The sequence below is a fragment of the Pezoporus wallicus genome, unplaced genomic scaffold, assembly GCF_028554395.1.
Source record: "Pezoporus wallicus isolate ANWC-B61680 ecotype Strahan unplaced genomic scaffold, APGP_CSIRO_Pwel_v1 contig_4191, whole genome shotgun sequence".
In the NCBI taxonomy this organism is placed as follows: domain Eukaryota; kingdom Metazoa; phylum Chordata; class Aves; order Psittaciformes; family Psittacidae; genus Pezoporus; species Pezoporus wallicus.
In genome coordinates this window covers 5,363,979-5,383,037 of record NW_026641383.1, presented here as the reverse complement: position 1 = coordinate 5,383,037, position 19,059 = coordinate 5,363,979, and the positions used below count along the sequence as shown (strand labels likewise).

General features: G+C 45.7%; 1 protein-coding gene and 1 long non-coding RNA gene across 2 annotated transcripts in view; one reads left to right on the top strand and one right to left on the bottom strand.

Moving 5' to 3' along the window:
- JAG1 (jagged canonical Notch ligand 1) overlaps positions 1-14,960 on the bottom strand; it is a 35,742-nt gene extending 20,782 nt beyond the window's left edge. Inside the window, exons 1-3 of the mRNA XM_057423351.1 lie at positions 14,689-14,960; positions 13,466-13,771; positions 2,552-2,603 (exon numbers count right to left, since the gene is read on the bottom strand). Coding sequence (XP_057279334.1) covers positions 2,552-2,603; positions 13,466-13,771; positions 14,689-14,760 — 430 coding nt within the window. The 5' untranslated portion in view covers positions 14,761-14,960. The remainder of the gene's footprint in view (positions 1-2,551; positions 2,604-13,465; positions 13,772-14,688) is intronic.
- A 394-nt stretch (positions 14,961-15,354) lies between these two features.
- LOC130606804 (uncharacterized) overlaps positions 15,355-19,059 on the top strand; it is a 48,473-nt gene continuing 44,768 nt past the window's right edge. The window contains exon 1 of the long non-coding RNA XR_008974055.1: positions 15,355-15,414. This is a non-coding gene — a long non-coding RNA (uncharacterized LOC130606804). The remainder of the gene's footprint in view (positions 15,415-19,059) is intronic.

Below are 19,059 nucleotides of genomic sequence, written 5' to 3'. Positions count from 1 at the left end.
TTCTGTACATCTTTAGCTTCCACTCTGCTGTAAGAGAGTTTGCTGGTTTCATTCACTTCTCATGGCTACGTTTCAAAGCTATTAATCTCTTTATTCAGTGGGCAACTGTATCAATGGCTGTAGGCACAGGGAAATGAGCTGTTCTGACTGCCCACCTTTGCTTTGCAGTGCTCCAATGCCTGGAAATTATAACTATGCAGCATCAGGAAGCAAACAACAACAAGAAAAGCCCAGACTCCTCAAGGCAGTTTGGGTGGCCAAGGACACCACAGTTATTTTTGAAGGTCTTTGTTTCTGACAACTTCCAGCTATGGCTTAGTTTACATTGTGCTAAAGTCTCTTATGCCCAACTGGAATTCACATGCAACTGATACCAGTAATTTACAATAGCTCTTTGACACAGTTTGAGATGCAGTGTCAGCCCCATTAGCTTTATGTATGAAGCGACAGTAGCAAGATGGCATCTAGACAAGAACCAGAGTAAGGAAACCATTTAGGTTGAATCTTGGCTCCAACAAAGCGTGATTCTCATCAAGTTCAACAGGGCCAGAATTTAACTGCAAACCACTCTTGGAAGCAAGACAAGAGAGTATGTGGTAAAGAGAACGTAGGAGGAGTGGAATGTAGAGGGGGGAAGGAAGCATCCACTCTAGGATCTCCTAAGGACTGCATTGATGGGAGGATGCTAGAGCTATTGAGAAGTTACACAAAGCCTACTAAACCCACTTTTCTGAAAGAGAGCTGTCTCAGACTCCTCACAATTCAGTGGCAACTGATGCAAAAGAAAATCCTGGACATCAAAAAAGTCCTCATTGCTTTATATATGATGCCCAGTCCTAATGATTTCCTTAACTAGCTCTTCAAGACTTACTCTTCAGCTATGGGAAAGCTGACTGTAAGTAAAGCGATGTGGTACAAAGGCAAAGCTTTGTGCAATACTGTGACTGAAGTGACCTAGAGATGGGTATGTGACAGCAAAACTAGAGTAGGAATGCAAATCAGGAACATATGTAAGAACATGTCTGCACTTGGTCAAATGCACTGCTGAGAAATGAGGCAATTTTGTCTGAAGACAATTGTACTTCCAGCACATGAAAGCAAAGAAAGGGTTCATTGTGTAGCTTCAGAAATGCAGTTGTTTCATGAAAAAAGATGAGCTCTAATAATAGTAAAAATGACAGAGACCCAGTCTGAAAAACCTCTCAGATCCTACTATAAACAAGACCTTCATTTTGAATTCAGGCATCTTCGATTTTTAACACGGCAAGCTATTTTCTGCTCCTCCAGAAAACACCCCATAGTCAAGAACCAAAAAGTCCCCCAGTGCTGGGTAAAGCTGGGGTAGGGCCCAAAAATCACAGGTTCCACACTGAATAGCACTGAATGTAGTCGGTTGTAAAGCAAACCTTGACTATCACTGACAGGTCATATGAACCACCTACACTGGACTTCTTGTGTGCAACTGATAGGACATCCCATGTATGTTAAAAACCCATGAAGAGATCTGTGCAGAGAGGTTCTCAGACTCAGAGGCCATTCCCAAGCACTATACCCTTCACCAATTAAAACACACCACCACAGCACTGTGCACGTTTCTATAAGGCCTTTCTTTCCTGAAGCATGAAGTCCATTTTGTTCCTGTGAGGCTGTCACCTGGCATTCCAAAGTGCACTACAAGAAGCTACAAGATTTGTGTGAGATGGGCCACAGTATTCGCTCTTTTCTGTTGAAGTAGTAGGCTTGTTGTGTCAACAAAAGGTTTAGGAGTTCAGATTCATACTTTCTCCTGTGGCTTTTACCACACACTATTAAAGCCTTAGGTTGAAAACAGAGCTAATTTTGCCCACCTCCTTCAGTAACACTAGACAATAAGCAGAACAGCTCACATGCCAAGAGACTCCGTACAGCTTCTTCTAGCTTAGCAGAAAGTTTCTGAAACCAACCAAAGACATTCCAGGCAAAAGATTCCCACCCTTGATTTCCAGCCAGCTCTACCAGGTGCTGTCTGGTAAATACTTTTCAGCCCCTGAATATAAATTCCTAGACATCCAACTCCCAAGGAAGAGCTGGTAGTCACTCCTGTTGCTCATCTACAGTCATCAGATGGATATCTGTAATAAGTCTTAGGAGATGGCTTTCTTTTTATAGCAGCACATTCAGTTTTGAGAAGTACCTAGTTTACAGGGAGGTTCCAAGTCAGCACCACTCAGGCTTCTGAATATCACTCCTAATTAAAAAAATCCAATCAAAAATCCCTAAAGAAACCCCTTAGCTTTTATTCTATCTAAGGAAAAAGAGGGAATTAACAGCAACTATTTTTAGGCATAAAACCATGGGTGCCTAGGTGAGCAAGCTACTCATCCTCTACAAGCAATATGAGGAAGACAGCCTGCTGTGGAGCCTGGAGTAGTTGTTCTGTATTGTCTGGGGGAGAGCTTTTCCCTCTCCTCATGCTCTGCTTCACAGTGAGCTGGTTAGACTACCAAAGGCCTTTCAACAGACAGGAGATCAAGGTGTCTGAACTAAGTCAGCCAGCAGAATGAATACTTACTAGTGGAGTTATCATTGTAATCCCATGCCTCAACGAGCAACGTGTAGGATCGCTGCAAAAGAGAAATGAGAGTTAGTTTCAAAGCTATACATTAAAAAAAAAGAGAGAAAAAAAGCAACAAAAATCAAACCCAGAACATAAATTTCAATTACAAAGAAAAATTCTTGTCTCTGCCCCAAACTAGAATACTTGAAAACATAAATAGGTAATAGATTATACTTGAGACAAACATGATCTTGAATCCCCATAAGCCACCTTATCCAGTCTGACTTAGAAGACCTTTCACCTTGGGTAGCTCATCTTTGTCATCATTAATGTATCTTATGTACTTAGCCAGGAAGCCCTGCCTTTGACACCGCGCTGCAGCCACAATAAAGCATGTGTGGAAGAATTGCACATGGAAGGCAGGAAACACCAGGCTAGCAAAGCAGCATCAAAAACCCCAGAAAGCCAAAAACAAACCCCCACCCTCCCAAACAGCTTCAAAAGAATTTCAGTTACAGAACAGTAATCTTGATGTCCCTTCCCCCAGCCATCCTGAAAGCAAGAAGTGTTGCTAAGATTACTGGGCTCTGCCTTGACAGCACAATCTCGAGGGACTCTGCTTTTCAGCACCCCCTTTGAAAGCTTTGTCTGCATGAGGGCCATCGCAGCTCCCACAAGTATCAGGTAACTGAGGGAAGAACTGATGGATACGGGAAGGGGGTGGGGTGAGAGAGAAGCATTGTAAAACAAAGGCTAAGATCAGACTATTTGGAAGAGCAGGGAAAGGGAAGAGGCACTATCCACCCCATGTCACATCTACAGACACACTAAGCTGCCAATGAGCTCTCCAGCACTCCAGTAATAATAATCATAAGCATAAACTAACTGAAGTGACTCCATGGGTTGGGAAGACGCCAGCTATTACATCTAAGCCACCTTTATCTTCAATCCTAACTTGAGAACAAGAGCCATTAAAAGATCTTCTCCTCCCCCAGCTCCACTCAGATATTATTATCCAGGCCGTATCTTTCAAAACGGCCATTTAGTCAGCCCTATCCAAACTTACAGAATGATTCAAAACCAAAACCAACCACCACCAACCCCCTTCACTCCTACAGAAAGCTCAAGAAAAATATGACTTGAAAAGTATAATGCAAACTACAAATGAAGCAATAAACGTAACATGCTTCTGGTGTGCAGAACACTAATAGAACAAATAAGAGCTCTTTGTGACGGGTTTTGGTGCGTTGCCATAGAAGCTGTGTATCGTAAGGTTTATTTCTTCTTAATTGCATCTGCGCTCAATCACAGTGTGCTCATTTGTGGTCTGCAGCGCTTAACACCTTTTCTGTAACAGAAACCAAAACAGAGCTCGGAGAGGAAGCTACTACAAGACGCAAGTGGCAGCAGACCTCAAATTCCTTAAGAGGAGAGGAAAAAAAAAGAGAGTTGAAGCAGCCCGCTTTCTCACGACTGGACACAGCATGCAGCCTCTGAATGAAAACCTACTTTGTGACGGACACCGCCTTGCAATATAGCCTAAATATGTTTCATATTCAAAGCAGACTTGGATTCCATTTCACTCACTGATAACTGTGGGAAAATGCTTCCAAAAGTAAGCAAAGCTGGGCAAGCTGAGACATGCACCCAAACTCCCGTGAAGAGGCTCCATTGGCCCAAACCATTTTTGGTTAATATTTTGTAGAAGTTATATGTTATTTGTTACTATTCTAGACCAAGTCTGTCAAATTGAAAGAACCTCTAAGAACAGACTAAAAGCTATCATTTTAGTGATCATTTAACACTACTTAAAGCAGATTTAAGAAGTCCTTGCACAAGTCAGAGATAAAAAAAAAAAAATCAAAACCAAACCAGAATAGAACTCCCAAGTCATATTACAGACACAGATCGTTCTATCTTGGGTGCTTCCTCACTGCCTTAATTACCAACATTGAGAAGCACAAACACAACATGTTCCTGCAAGCTCGAAAAAAGTATTATGATACAGAGAATAAATTATGGCAAGTAGCACTACTTCCAATAAAGTTAAGGATGTTTTCCTTTCGGCCTTGCATAATTGTTTTGGAAGATATTTTGTCTAAACTCATAGCAACAGTTCCCGGTTGGTTCTCAGGACTGTTTACCAACACACCTAGCCCTTAAGGAAAGGAAAGGCTGAATCCTAGCTTTAAGTGCTACTGTTGCTGGATACTTGTGTGACCACTTTGCAACACTACACAGGATTTGGTTTAAAGAGAAAAGGCACTTCTGCTTAACTGGATGGATGTAAACACAATGCAGGGGGAACAGACCTACCCCAGCAATTCCCCTGTTTCCTATGTGCACCCTCTCACCTCATCTGAATATTTTAAATGAAGAATCCCTATCCTGAAAAGGGATTAGACAAAGAGTGGCAGTTTAATCTCATGGTTCTGTCCTGCTCAGCACGGGGCAAGAAAAGGACAAGACTTTGTGTTCAAGATGGGGCACTTCTAAACAAAAGGCACACAGACACTCACAGCCCCACAACAGTAGCAAGCCCCCCTCAACAATCCAACCATCACATACCTCTAGTCAACCTCCCCCCCAGAAAAAAGCAGTTCTGTACAAAGACTGCACTGTTGAGATTTAAGTGCATATCATCCCCACTCTATAGATCAGCAATTCAGATATCTCAGGAATGACTACTTACAGCGTGGAGGTTTAAGCTTTCCCATGCCCATAGATGACCTCTGCCCATCTTTGAATAAATATATATATATCCAGACACAAGAATTCCACATCATGCACCTTATTCCATCAAAGCAATGTCCTAGGCAACAACGCAGCAGTGAATTTTCCAGAGTCACACCCAATTAGCCACTGTAAACCTGAGCTTGACCAGAAGGCAGGGATTCTGGCTTGAGAGGAAAAGCAGCTTGAAAGGAACAGCAAGCCGGCATGCTTTTCAGAATATCCACTGTCTGATCAGCCCAGAGGACTGAAAAGCAGCAAGGCCAAATTTAAGCAAAGCTTCTATGAGTTAACCTGTGAGAGGATGGAGATGGTTAAATTCACACTCCAAAAAATAACAAAGCACCAATGTGCAAGAACTGTTTTCCTCAACGAGAAGACACCAGGATTTAGTGTTGATACACGTCAAGACAGACTGTGAAATCACTGAAATCTATCAGAAACTGTCCCTATAAAGGGTCTGAACAGGCAATGCAACCTCTTTTCTGGTTATTTAAATGTAATATTAACAGCTCCAGATCAACAGAAGGTTGTTTAAAGCTCTCTGCTTGTTTACTTTCTTCCCTTCATCCAGACATCCACCCAAAAGAGGCGTTTTTGTACTTTGCCTGCTAAAGGCAATCTGCGGATCAGTGGGACAGAAGAAGATTAAAACATCAGGCTCATTAGGGAAAGGACTGCCTCCTTTTTGTAAGAGGCTGCAACTAGTCAAACTTCTTTCCCTCCTATCCTTGTGGTTAAACCATGCAAGAGCTTTGCTGAGCATGTGAAACCATGACTAGACAAATGCAGTGGGAAGTTTGCATTCTGAATGCTGTGCCTGCTCCTCCTCTGCCAAACAAGGAGAGCAGGTTAAGCCCAGCACTGCTCTCCTCACACTGCCAGCCACACACAGCTGTGAAGACCAGTTAGTGCTTGCACCCTGCCTTGTGTCCTAGGGAAGAATGCTAGGAGAGTGGCACACTGTCACAGCAGGCCACAGGCAAATTGCCAAGAGCTACAGCAATCCCTCCTCCTTTCAGCTGGAAGGGGGTGAGATAGGGAAGAGGGAAGCTAAGGAGTATTTCAAAGCACCCATGGGCCAGGGAGGAGGGTGTCTCTGAGCAGAGTTACAGCTAGTCACAAAACCACTTCCTCTAAACGTCAGCAGGACTCTCACTTGGGTACCCCCGCTGCCACATGACAAGTTACGATGATGCTATAAGATGCGTCACAACGACATGTCACAGTCGGCCAGTCAACTTTGACAACAAAACGTTCCTTCAGAGGAGATGAATACAACTGGTTCCTCCTCCAGAGGAGATACAGACATATTTGGGAAAAGAAGGAAAACAACCTAACTCTCTTAACGCTTTGTGGAAGGGAGCATCGCCAGGAAACACCTCTTTGGGCCATCCCACATAAGGATAAGACAACACCTTACCCTAACGTTATAGCTGCTACTCACTCAACCCCACACATATATATACAAGTCCAAGCTGAACAATCTTGCAGCCAAGAGATAGGCTGAACCTCCAGCAGGCAGCCCAGGCAAGAGCCTCCTCAGAACATGCCCACATGAAAACAGAGCGCACTGTTCCTTCAGTCTTCATTTTGAGTAGTTCTTTCATTGCTCTTAGTGAAGTAAACACTTCACTGCCACATAAAGGAGAAGACACGAAAACAAATTTAACTCTATTAGCAGCTTCTAGGAGAGATGTTCCCCCTAATTCTGCCTTGGCACAAGCCAAACCAGTAACCAAAGGCAAGACTGTCTCTGCGATACAACTGCCACCCTCCTGCCAAATGATGAAGGACAGAATAGTACCGCTATCCAAACTATGCATACGCTTAAGCATCCAGCAAACCAGGCTGATCTCTGATCTGGCAAGCCTGCTGGAATAATGAGTATCCTGTGAATACATAATGTGCTGAAGTTGCCATTGTGTGAAGTAAGTCCATGGTTTGTCTGGGAGCCGAGCAATGCTGAGTCTACTGCTGCTTCCTGTTGCTTGTCCTGTATTAGCATTATTTTTGGATAGGCCCCATTATGTTCTGTAATCCTCACTGCAGTCAGTATGGCCACACTATTGTTCTTGGTTAATATTAGCAGTCAATGCCTCTGTCTGGGTGGCCGGACTACAGTGTATTCCAATCATAAAACTAGCATGCATTAACCGAACAATGTACTGGGGTAAAGGGGGAGAACTTGGGGTTCTCCCTCCTCCCTTCCTTTAAAACAAAATGGGAAAAGAAAAATAAAGTATAGCATCTTTTAGTTCTCCCCCATTTTTTCTTTCTATTTAAACTAATGATTTCAAGCAATCTCAGTTACCAGGGTGTTTCATACAACAGCATTTTAATCAGCACCTTATCTAGTTACAGAGTTATTTTCTCACGGAGCCCTACTTGTCAAAGACTAGCAGGTAGGCCAAAATGTCAATGGCTGCTTTCAACCTTCCCCAACAAGCAGATTACCTGCTCTTATCAGTCCCCCTACCTGTTTAAAGCATCCCACTGATAATTAAATGCACCAGTTACAGAAGGGTGGCAAGGTTAATAGAGAGAATACCTAGCAGCCAGCCAAGCAAAACAGCCAGGTTCACATAGAGCAAGCCTGAACAAGAAGCCTTTCTACTTATTTACCTAAGTGCATAAGAACTGGGTTGAGCTGGTAAAGGACTCTGGATGTTTGACTATTTACAAACCACTTTAACCACTTCTATCCACATTTTACAGTTTCTCCTGAATACTACAAGAATAATGAGTGTAATTTGTGCAGAATTGTGACCACAGAACCATGAGCTCCAGAGACTAACGAGAAATGAATGCAACAGCTTCTAGTTTTGACATCTTTCCCCATGTTAAGACATATGGGTTACTAGCTAAAATTATTAGAGCTGAGTCAATTAACATATAAAACTTCTATTCATCAGCAGAAATGCAAAGGCAAGTTTGGTTTGAATTTTCAAAAGCAATCCTGTTGTTAGTATTATCTATGCAGAAATACTTTTAAGAACTGTAGCTTAAGGTTTCTGCATGGGCTGCAGGGCACCAGACGCAAGAACTAAAGCTGGAGTAAGTGTCATGTGTAAGTGTGCAAGCCTCTTGCATGGCACATCATCTCTCTCAATTAGCTAAGGGCCAACTTTACCAGCTTCAGAACTAGTTTACTTCTACTGCAGCCTTCAGTCCACAATGAAGTGGTAAGTTTCCTTGAGTTCACTAGAATTTTAAGCATAAAGCATCAATTTTATGCAATTCATTTTCAGCCATGCAGACTTCCAGCTGCACAAACAAGCTGACAGTGCTGGATGTAGGTAGCCTGAGAAAGCTTCAGTGCCAGGTCCAGTCCAGCTGCCACTGACGTGAAACTGGAGCAGCCCTTTATTATAACAAGAACAAAAATTCTGGGAGCAGGCAGGATGAGGATTTATTTTTAGATGTATTAGGGTAATACAGTCAAATGGATTTAGCAGGAAGATGAAGTTCTGAGCTGACTGGAACATAACTAACTCTTAAGAACATACAAGAAGTCCAAAACCTCCGAATGGATGCATCGCTTCTCTGCAGTCCTGGGAAAAACCAGCCTTGTGGATGCTAATTATGCTTCAGATGTCACTTAATACTCTCAGCTCCATTTTGGATAGTAATCCTAGGAAAAACATTGCACTTTGAGTGCTGAAGACTTGTTCTTCAGTTATTAATCAACAATAGATGACTCAGTGTGGATTTGGTTAATATGTGTTTTGTTATTATAAAAATTTCTTCTGATCTGCCCATGCTTCAAGATGACTTATCAGGCTTCCTTAAGAAAAGCTTGCACAACAGCTAACTCTCTGAAAGCTTGTACAAGCAAATGCTAACTGGAAGGAGGGAAAAACAAAATCAAAACAAAAGCTTTAGTCTTACGACTGTGATCTACTGATTTGGGGGTTGTTAGGGTTTTGTTTTCTTTCTAAAGGCAGTTGAATGAAGTGACATTTTTCTCTCGGATTCAGAAGGCTGTTACTTTAATGTCAGCTGTAGATAAGTATTTTGGAAACCTCTTGTGTCAAAACAGGGTGAAAAAGTTCACGAAGCTTAAAAAACACTAAGCTCTTTCATTATCTCTTTCTAGCCAGAAAAAACAATGCCTACCCAGTAAAACATATTTTACGTCTGCAGGAACCAGTAGCAGTAAGATTTGGCATTAAAAGAGGGAAAAGGCTGACTATTTTATTTTCTAGAGTAAGGTTGAACTAAAGATGTTCAAACCTCTTTTTAATTGTATTTTACACTAAAGTCATTTAGATGCTTGAGGGTTTTTTTCCACCTCTGTAGTTTCCTGGTGTGTTGGGGCAATTGGCCCCAATATTAAATAATTACAAGGATCATAATTTCAGGATAAACAAGCTGTTTGAAACTGGAGCTATGCACACCAAAGGGATTGTCAAGTTTGACCTCCTTCTTACTCAGTCTCGCCAAACCCCCAAAAGATCTTTCTCTATATAAAAGCAAAGTTTAGTGCTAAGCTTTGCTTAAGCTAATTCATGCACAGCTCCCTTAAGGAATAGCACACATCACACTTTGGATGCTTTAAGAAAGGCAAGAGATTTGATTTATGTCAGAAAAAAGCATGTGCCTACCATGAAACAAGACTTGCTGAGGCAGACTTTGACAAGTGGAACATGGAAATTCTTTTGTTCCATACTTTTTTATGGCTCCATAAGCAAAGTCTGCCCATCAAGAAAGTTACTGAAGTCTCAAAATGAATGCAAGAAGCAAGCTTATGCGTGTTTCTTCTTTTAAATCATCATCACTGTTGTTTCAAGTTACTGAAGAATTGCTAGCTACTGCAGGGGCAGCTTTCTGATGCACTCCAGTTCCTTTCTGCTGGTCTGCTGCCCTGTTTCCTAGCAACTTACTCAAACCTCCCATCACTTCAATTAATTTATGGCCCACCACCTCCACACCCATTACTCACAGGGGTACGTATCAAAACTGACAAGAGCAAACCATGCAAGTTATAAGTAAGACTCCAACATTTCAAATCTACATTACAACTACAAGCCAAATCTAACACCACATTTAAAGTACACCATTCTCTTCCTCTCCTGCATGACGAATAAAGGAGTCCAAAGCAATAACTATTTTTCATGAACAGCATAAGGGGGCAGCTTGACATCAGAAGAGAGTTTTTTGTTTCATTTTTAAAAGGAGTCAAGGCAACAAGGCTTCTTAATGTTACTGACTCAAGCTGGAACATCCAAGAAAAGCCTCCCTCAGACAGCAGGACACAAACAATACATATTCAGAGATGAGCATGAATTTTCAAGTGCAATATGATTTACATTCTGGTCTAGCTCCTGTTACCTTTACTGCAGTTTTCAGTTGGATGTATTCAAAGCCAACCCTCATGATAAGCCACATTAGTACAAGCTTGAGACTGGCTTTGCCTTTACCAAAGTCAAGAGTATTCATCCATCTGAAGAAATTCTTTTAAGATCTAAAATTTCAGCATCAGATTTGAGCTAAGTTACTACTTTGTGGAACTTTCAAAATACCTAAAAGGATTTGCGTACACAATTTTAGTACAAATAAGGGCTTTGCCACATTAGATATTCTTTTGTTCAAGTGCCATTTGAAAGTCACAATGCCTAGCATAAAAGCTGTGTCCTATGGAAGTTAAAGCTGGGAGGTAGGCTTGGTAATTGCAAACAGACTAGCATCACCATCTCAAAAAGTGCATGCCTGCATAGGAATATGCAAGTTTATTCCAAAAATTCCAGTCTTGGGAACCAGAGTGTCTCAAGTTGTTGAGTTTTACACATTTCAAAGGCTGCACTGGAGTTTCACTGCTGCTGCTGCTCTGGGATTCCAGTGCTCAATTAGATTCAGGAGGACAATAGAAGCATTTCTTTTACCAAGATGCAAGCTTAAGAAACTTCTCCCAGGGTCCCCAGCCCCCCAAACCCACCCTCAACACACAGATTTCCCTTCCCAACCCTATGAAGAAAAGGGCTGTTAAAAGGGACACGCACGTATCTTCAGCTATCTTCTTATATAGGTACCTTCAGATTCAGGGTGCTCCAATTACTGGAGCCGGGTAAGGGGACAGTTAAAAAAGGAAAAAAGAAACCCTTGATGAACCTGACTTTTCTGGAAATAAAAAAAAAAAAAGCCAAATTCTGCAACACAAGCACTGCAGCCATTGGCAGAGCTTCAAATACCTCAGATTTTTACAAAGCCCTTTATCCCTTTGATGGCATATTTGATAACAGTTTTATCTCATTTCATGTAAGGGGAAGAAGAAAAAAAGACGAAGAAAGAAAGGAAGGACTTGTATTTCCAACAGAGAATACCTTTGTTAACTCTGCTATTGTACTTTGTAATACTACCTCCTTCAAAACGCAGGCTTGATTTCACCCTTGCGCCTCTCCAGCCCTCAATACTCCAGAAGGCACAACTGACAGAGGCAGGCAGGAGGCAGCACAGGACGTTTCAAGAACACATGGCTGCCTGCAGCACTTGGCTGCAGGACTACGAAGTGGGTGTCTACACTACAACTGGAGGAGGAATGCTTATGGGGCGGGCTTTTCCCCCCTCCAAAACCATCCAGGCACTGCCAGCAACCATTCCTTATCTGACTAGGAAGGGCCAAGCTCTGGAGCGAGCGGAAAGTCTACGCATGCTTCCATCTTGCCAGCAGTGATAGTGACAGAGGATAGGAAACAAGACTCACCCCTCCCCTGCGTGCACGTAAGAGCCCTCCTCCCCTCACTAAAATGACCTTAGGCATCTAGGTTAGGATGACTGGATTTTCAAAACTGCTGAGCATCAACATATCCCAAGGCAGTTGGTGGGAAACTGTCTGCTCAGCGCCTTTGGAGATGGGGAGGAGGAGAAAACAGTTTTGTTTCCTAGGTGACCTCTAAATATAAGTTTTAGGAGCGTAAATTTGGGAGTTTTCAGCTTTCAAACCATAGCATCCCAGAGAGTCACTTCGAAAAACAAACTGTCATGTGTGCATAAGAGCCCCCCCAGATCAGTCATCCTCAGTTTCTGCCTGCCTGCACACAGCACTGGTGGGCACAGAACAATGCATCTCCTGCCATCCAAGGCTGTGGCAGCCTTCCATGTCCACAAACCCTGTGGCCCTTGAGCCTGTATCTGTGGGTCTGTCCTGGGTGATGGCCAGGTTGGAAAGACAGTCCTCAGTTTCTGTGCAGCGAGGAAAGGACTCCTCTGCAGAGCTGATGGTCTCAAAGCGTCAACCTTCCTGAACAGCCCCCAGAAGAAACAAGCAGCACTGAAGTCTAAGCAGGTGTTCTTTATATGACCAACAACAAAGCAGTTTCAGCTAATGAAGGGGTCACCTGTCCTCTGCGTCACCACCCTACAAAGCTGACCAGTGTTCTGCTAGAGTAGACAACACTGGGAAAGTGCCTGGCAAAGAGCCCCACCTCCTTAAGCCATCGAGTTTTGCACACAGCTGGGGGAAGCCCATATCTGTGGACCACAGAGGCAAGCAGCCAGGAAAAGGTGTGCTGTCAGGAGTGGGTAAAATGCACCAAAAGACAAGGCCAAGCTTTTCTCAATCTTTAACTTCTAGAGTCTGCAAGTACCTCAAAACACAGCAAGCTTCCCAGGGAAGCTAGCAACTAGCTCACCAAGAGCAGCAACAGCAGCTCCCATCAACACCAAGCAGCGCAGCGTGATTTCCCCCTGGGAGAGCCAGGAAGCCTTCCCAAACACGCTCCAGGGAAGGAGGCCAGCTATGACACACACTTTTCACACGGGATCCCTCTACAGCCCCTAACCCACTGCTCTTTTGGCTTAAGCCCAAGACTTCACTGGTTAGGGAGGGGAAAAAAAAAAAAGAAAAAAGAAAAAAATAAATGAACTTCTGACCTTCTAAGTCTCAAGGGACTTATTCATGCTGTAAAGTGCAGAGATACTGGGTTTGCTTCCCTGACCCATTTAGATCCCCCTCACTGCACATCTGACTTTCAAATTTAACAGGCTTCGCATTGTGAGCCCCAGGGAACAAAAACAAAAACACCACCACATTTTACTCATTTCTGTGTTGCGGATTCCCGATGCTCTTGCCAAGACGCTCCCTCCCCAATCCTGGTCCCTCTCCCCCTGCACAAGAAGTTAGCGCTCTGCTCGCCACGGCCATGTCAAACAGCACCGTCCAACAGAAGCAGAGCCTGAGCAGGCCACACAACTCACCGGCCAGGCGAAGCTGAAAGGGATAACAATCCGGTTCTTTTCATTATTCCGGTTGTACTTTAAATTGAAGGTATTTCCTCCGATGACAGGAGTGGATTTGGATCCGAAGCTGCAAGGACCGCCAGCAGTGACCCGCGATTGATACTCCTTCAGGCAAACTTTAAAATAGGTATCACACTCGTCTCTGGTGCATTTTTTATCTCCTGGGTTTCGGGTGCCATCACAGCAATTTCCATTTTGCAATTCACCATTGGCATTTTGCATGGATAAGATCTCCAGCTCGAACTGTCCTGACGCTAAAGTCACCTGTTAATCCCAAGAAAGAACCGGGGAAGGAAAACAAAACCAAGAAACAAGAAACAAACAGTTACCTCACTTTATTCCCAAACACAACCTACAACAACTCTGCAGACAGGACAAAGTCATTTTAAGCGTGCTTTCAAGAAGCACACGCACAGTATTAAAAATGCACATATAGCAACCACTCCAAGCTTTTCCCTATGAGACATCCATGAGAAAAGCTCATATATCATCCCAACCAAATAATGCCATTAATGCTAAAAATGAACCTTAAGTGTCAACTCCAAAACCACACTGGGAAGGCTTCTAAAAGGTTAGGAAATAAAACTAAACCGAACCAAGCGCTTATAAGCAAATGCAAACCCAAAAGAACGATGGAGCTAAAGCAGAGCCTGGAAATGCAATCCCTCTGCCTAATCCGGGGTGCAGCTGAGACGGGGAAAATCACCTCCTCGCTCAAGGCTGCCCAGCTGAGAGTCAGACCCTGCTCGTTAGTCACCCCAGAAGAACTGCAATGAGACCCAGTGTAAAAGAAAAAAAAAGGGAAAAAAAGGAAAAAAAAGTTTGGAAAAACAAATAAATAAAAAAGCGTTTTGCAGCAATTGCATTTTTTATTCCCAAGGAAACAAGTCTTGCTGCAAGAACTTCTGCGTTTGCCATCTCCGCACAGCAAAGTTAGCAGCGGAGCAGTAACTCCAGTCCCGCTGGAAGAGCCCTGCAAAAGCGCCTTGTGCACCACTCAAGCTTCGGGTTTTCCCAAGCCCGTCTATCGCAATCACCGCGGGAGCCGCGTTTCGCGGAAAAGCGGCAAAATCCCCCGCTCCGCGCGGCGGGCTCGGGGAGCCCCATTCGGGCTCGCAGGAGCTTCCCCTCTCCCCTTCTCCCTGCCCGTGCGGGAGGACGCGCGGTGCCCAGGTACGTACCTTTGCCCGCAGCCCCAGCAGGGCTAGGACGAGGAAGCACGCCGCCGCGGCTGCCCGCCGGGGCGCACGCATGCCGCCGCCGCCGCCGCGCTGCCCGCCCGCCCGCCTGCAGGCCGCCGCCGCCGCCGCTCACTCCGGGCCGGGCCGGGGAGGGCCAGGAGGGGAGGAGGAGGAGGAGGAGGAGGTGCCGCCGCCGCTGTTGCCCGCCGCCGCCGCCGCCCCGCTCTAATATACCGCGCCGGCTGCGGCGCGCACCCGCGCCGAACAACGCCGCTTTTCAAGCGCTTTCAATAGCGCCCCGGTCTTCAATGCAAAGCAGCCCGGCCTCCTTTTATTCTCCTTATTCTCTCGCCTCCCTCTTTTCTTTCCCTTTTCTCTGGGTTTTGTTGGTTTGGTTTTTTTTTCCTCTCCTTTTTTATTATTGCGATTATTATCCCGATCCTTTTATTTCTTTCAGGTCGCCGGAGGCGCGGCGAGCCCCCCGCCCCCCCGAGACACACACGCACGCACACACACACACGCACACACATGCAGCACACACACCGCCCGGGAGCCGGCCGCCCGTCTGGGAGCCCCGCCGCCGATCGGCTTCATCTAGCCCACGGCGGCAGGCGGGGAGGCCGCCCGCCCGCGCATGCGCCTATCCATATGCATGAGGGGGGGAAAGGAGGAGGGAAGGAAGGAGGGGAATGGCAGGTACCGGCAGGAGAGAAGGAAGAGGAGAAGGTAGGCGGAGAAGAGGGCCGGCCGGCCGGCAGCCCGCCCGCAAGCGGGAGCCGAGCTGCGGGCGGCGGCTGCTCCTCCTGTGGGAGGCGGCGGATCCCCAACCGCCCTGCGGGTCGCAGCCGGGCGCTGCGCTCCGCTCCGCCTCCCTCAGGAAGCCCCGCTCCGCAGGTGCCTCCCGTGCTACCTGCGGCAGCGGCTCGCTGAGGAGGCCCAGGAGCGGAGAGCGGGCGGGAGCCTTCGCTCGGCGGCACCGCTCGAAAGAGAGGGCTCTTCCCGTCTGCAGGAGCCGTAGCTCCCCTTTCCTCTCCTCCTCGGGGCTGGGTGAAGGGAGAAGGGAGCCTTTGGGCTCAGTGCGGCGGTGGAAGCCTCGCCCGCCCGCCTTCCCGCCCCGCGGTACCTGAGGCAGCGCGGCCGTTACAGGGCGGGGGGCGCGCGCGCGCGCTCTTGGCGGGACCGCTGAGGTGATGGCGGTGCCCGGGAGCGGGTGTTCGCTCCCTGAGGGGAGAGGAAGGACCGGTCCCTGGCCAGCGGCTCCCCTGAGGGAAGCGGAGGTGGCAGCCGCCCTCGGTTATTCCCTTCTTAACAGGAGGCCGTGCAGCCGGGATTCCGCCGTGGTTAAGGGGCGCATCCCTCAGCTCCAGCTCCAGGCTGTTTAGTCAGGGAAGACAGCGTTTCCAGAGGTGCTGGAGATGCACGCCCCGGCTGCCCAGTGAGCTCTGGGGTTTGTCAGCCACCTTATTCGGGAGCAGGGTCTGGAGGTACCTGAACAAGTGGTTGCCTGTGGGAGTTTTTGCCACAGGATGCTGAGAAACACAGGTTTGCACAGTAGCTCCCAAAGGAAAAGCCACACATCAAAGGGCACTGGAAAAAAGGAGAAGGAGAAAAAAAAAAACAACAACAAAAAAAACACCCCTAACTTTGGTTCGGGAAGTCCCTGAGCCGCTGATCTGGAGGTCGGGTGAGTGCTGGGAACTGCCACTGCATCACTGTCCCTTTCTTCCTGAGGCGCTGGAGACAGGAACCTGGCCTCCATGACGTTTGGTCTGACCCACAACAGCTATTCTTGTGTCCCTATCTCCTAATTCACCCTGATCTAACGCAGTAGATGTGTGAATGTCTATTTTGTACATCAGAGTCAGTCGTATAGAGGAAAACAAGATTTCTGACCTGGTTTTATATCCTTTGTTTTCATTTCCTATGGCAAAAGCGAAGTACGCGCAAGTTCTTGGCTGTGGTGAGGTCTGGCCTGTCGTGGCATATCAAAGGCTGTGAAGCTGGCTGTGTTCATGCCCCTAACCCTAAAACCATGCTCACACTCCTGTGGATCACTTCCCATGTGCGAGTTCAAAACTCAGATTACACAGCAGCAATTCTGGCATGCCAGTGAGGTGAGCGGTTGCCGAATGCTCCTTCCAGCCTCATTCAGCCCAGTTCTAACCATATCAGTTGTTAATTAACTTCTCTTGGGCTGGTGAACCTTCATTGTGTTTAATCCACAAAGTGGCTGCAGTTCGGTGATACAAGAACCTCTCTTCTTACTTTCCAGTGGGTGTTGGTTAGCTTCTGCAGCCTATTTAAGTGTTACTCATTCACAGGTGCCACACATGTGTTCCTCTGGGCCTTTAAATACCCTACTGCTTGCTGGTACGCTCCGTACCTTTAGGGCAGGCCTGGAGTTGGCCTTCCTGCAAAAGGTTACTCCACCTGTTTGACTCCAGTGCTTAGGAAATCCAGAGCTCTGGTTCCCACAGTGCTTGTGACTCAGCAGAGTAGCTGCCCTTTAACAGAATTACTCGTCCAACAGCTTAAAATGCTTTGCAAGCACCAATGAATTAGGCTTCCCAATGCCTTGAGATGAGAAGTGTTACTGATAGGTAAACCAAGGCAGAGCGTGAGTCATGTGCAGAAGCACATTGCAAACCCTTTCTCTCACGGCTCTGAAAGAAATTTTGACCTAGTAAAAGTCAGGAGTAAAATCCCTTTAATTTATTAAGGCCAGAATTTCATCCTTGAGGTCTTGTCTCCTGCTTTTCTACACTGAGATCTTGAGGCCAGATCTTTACCCATTGCACGGCCTGTGGGTCTTTTTAAGATGCCTTTTTCACTACATACACAGCAACACACAAATAAATTCCTGCATGTGCATAAGGGGCCTGTATTGTAGCTACTTTGAGTAGTCTGAAACCAGTACACGTGAAATTCCTGCTGCGGTTCTCTGCTTGCACATCTCAATGTATCATGAGGTGGGGAGCCAATGCATCTTCCTTTGAGGCCGGTGAAGAGCTTTTCAGTGTCTGGCACTCAGCTTTTTACATTGCGTAAAGTTACTTCCTGCTAATCTTCCTATTCTGACATAATGAGATTGCATCCACATTTGAAGCCGTTATAAACATTTAGTGTGCCAAGGTCCGGCCTTACAGACAGCACTTCAAGCCTGAATCAGTTCCCTAATATAGAGTTGGATCCTGCTTCATTGAAGCCACTGGGAGAATGCCCAGGACTTTGGTGGGATGAGGATCACAGCCTTTAGAGGGAGCGCCTGGCTTACGAGGGTCAGGTGTCATGAAGTCAATTCTTTGTGTTAGGAAAGTTGTAATTTCCTTTTAAAGCTCAGTGACTCATTGAATCATGGCTGTGAACAATCCCACAGGATTTCCTTAGATTTGTGATAGCTGAAGGTAAGCTTGGAATGGCGCCCCTGGAAAATTTCTTCGTTCAGGGGCCTGATCCATCTCATTTTCAAATCAGTAACTAAACTTTTGTTTACCACTATAACGCAGGTCAAGAGGGTTGTGTAATCGTGGGTCCTGTTCCTGCATCAGCCTTTGATAAACCAGTGGAAAGGGCTACCTGAAAAGCATCCGTTGAAATGTGGAATCTGGAGTCATAAAGAATTCGTAAAGCTCAATGACCTCATTTCACAGCAAAGAAAGAGGCTAGAGGAGCCCTTTGTTTCTTCATAGTCTCATAAAAGTAGTTTTGCTTCTCAAAATTATCCACCCTCTAAAATTCATTTACTGTTGTTTTAGGTGTAATTCTGGACAAACTGAGTGAAAGAGTGAAATTTGCATCCACTTGGATGATCCTTAATCTAGGAGTTAAGCTTCCCTATTGCAAGGAGAACAACATATCAGTCAATCATGGATGAGTGAGCTTTTAGATAACGCCTTTCCTATAATACACCCATAACACTTTATTTTCCTCTTGTTGTACTGGAACTGACCTCCCCACTTGGGCAAGTGTCGTGGAGGCAGAGATAGGGACTGTGCTGTGCTGCTTGGCTGACACACATTTCAGAGCAACACATTCCAGCAGATGAACCCATTTGCACAGTTGAGTGATCTAAACTTAGAAAGCTAATTTCTCTAATTACAAAGTGAGACTGAACTCCTGTAAAGCTTTTCATCACCTGAGTGGAATGGGAATTGCACTTCCATAATCATTTCATGTTTAGAAACTAATTAGAAAGCGTTTTGTGGGGAGGCCACACCCCGGGTTAGACTATTTCACAAACGGATTGGGAGAGGACACTACCTCTGATGAGAAAGTTGAGCAAGCGGCAGAGGTTAGGAGAAGGAGTAGAGCTTACCAAACACTGAGCAGGGCATGTCTACGACCACAAAAGCTGCAGTTTTTCAGAGTCAG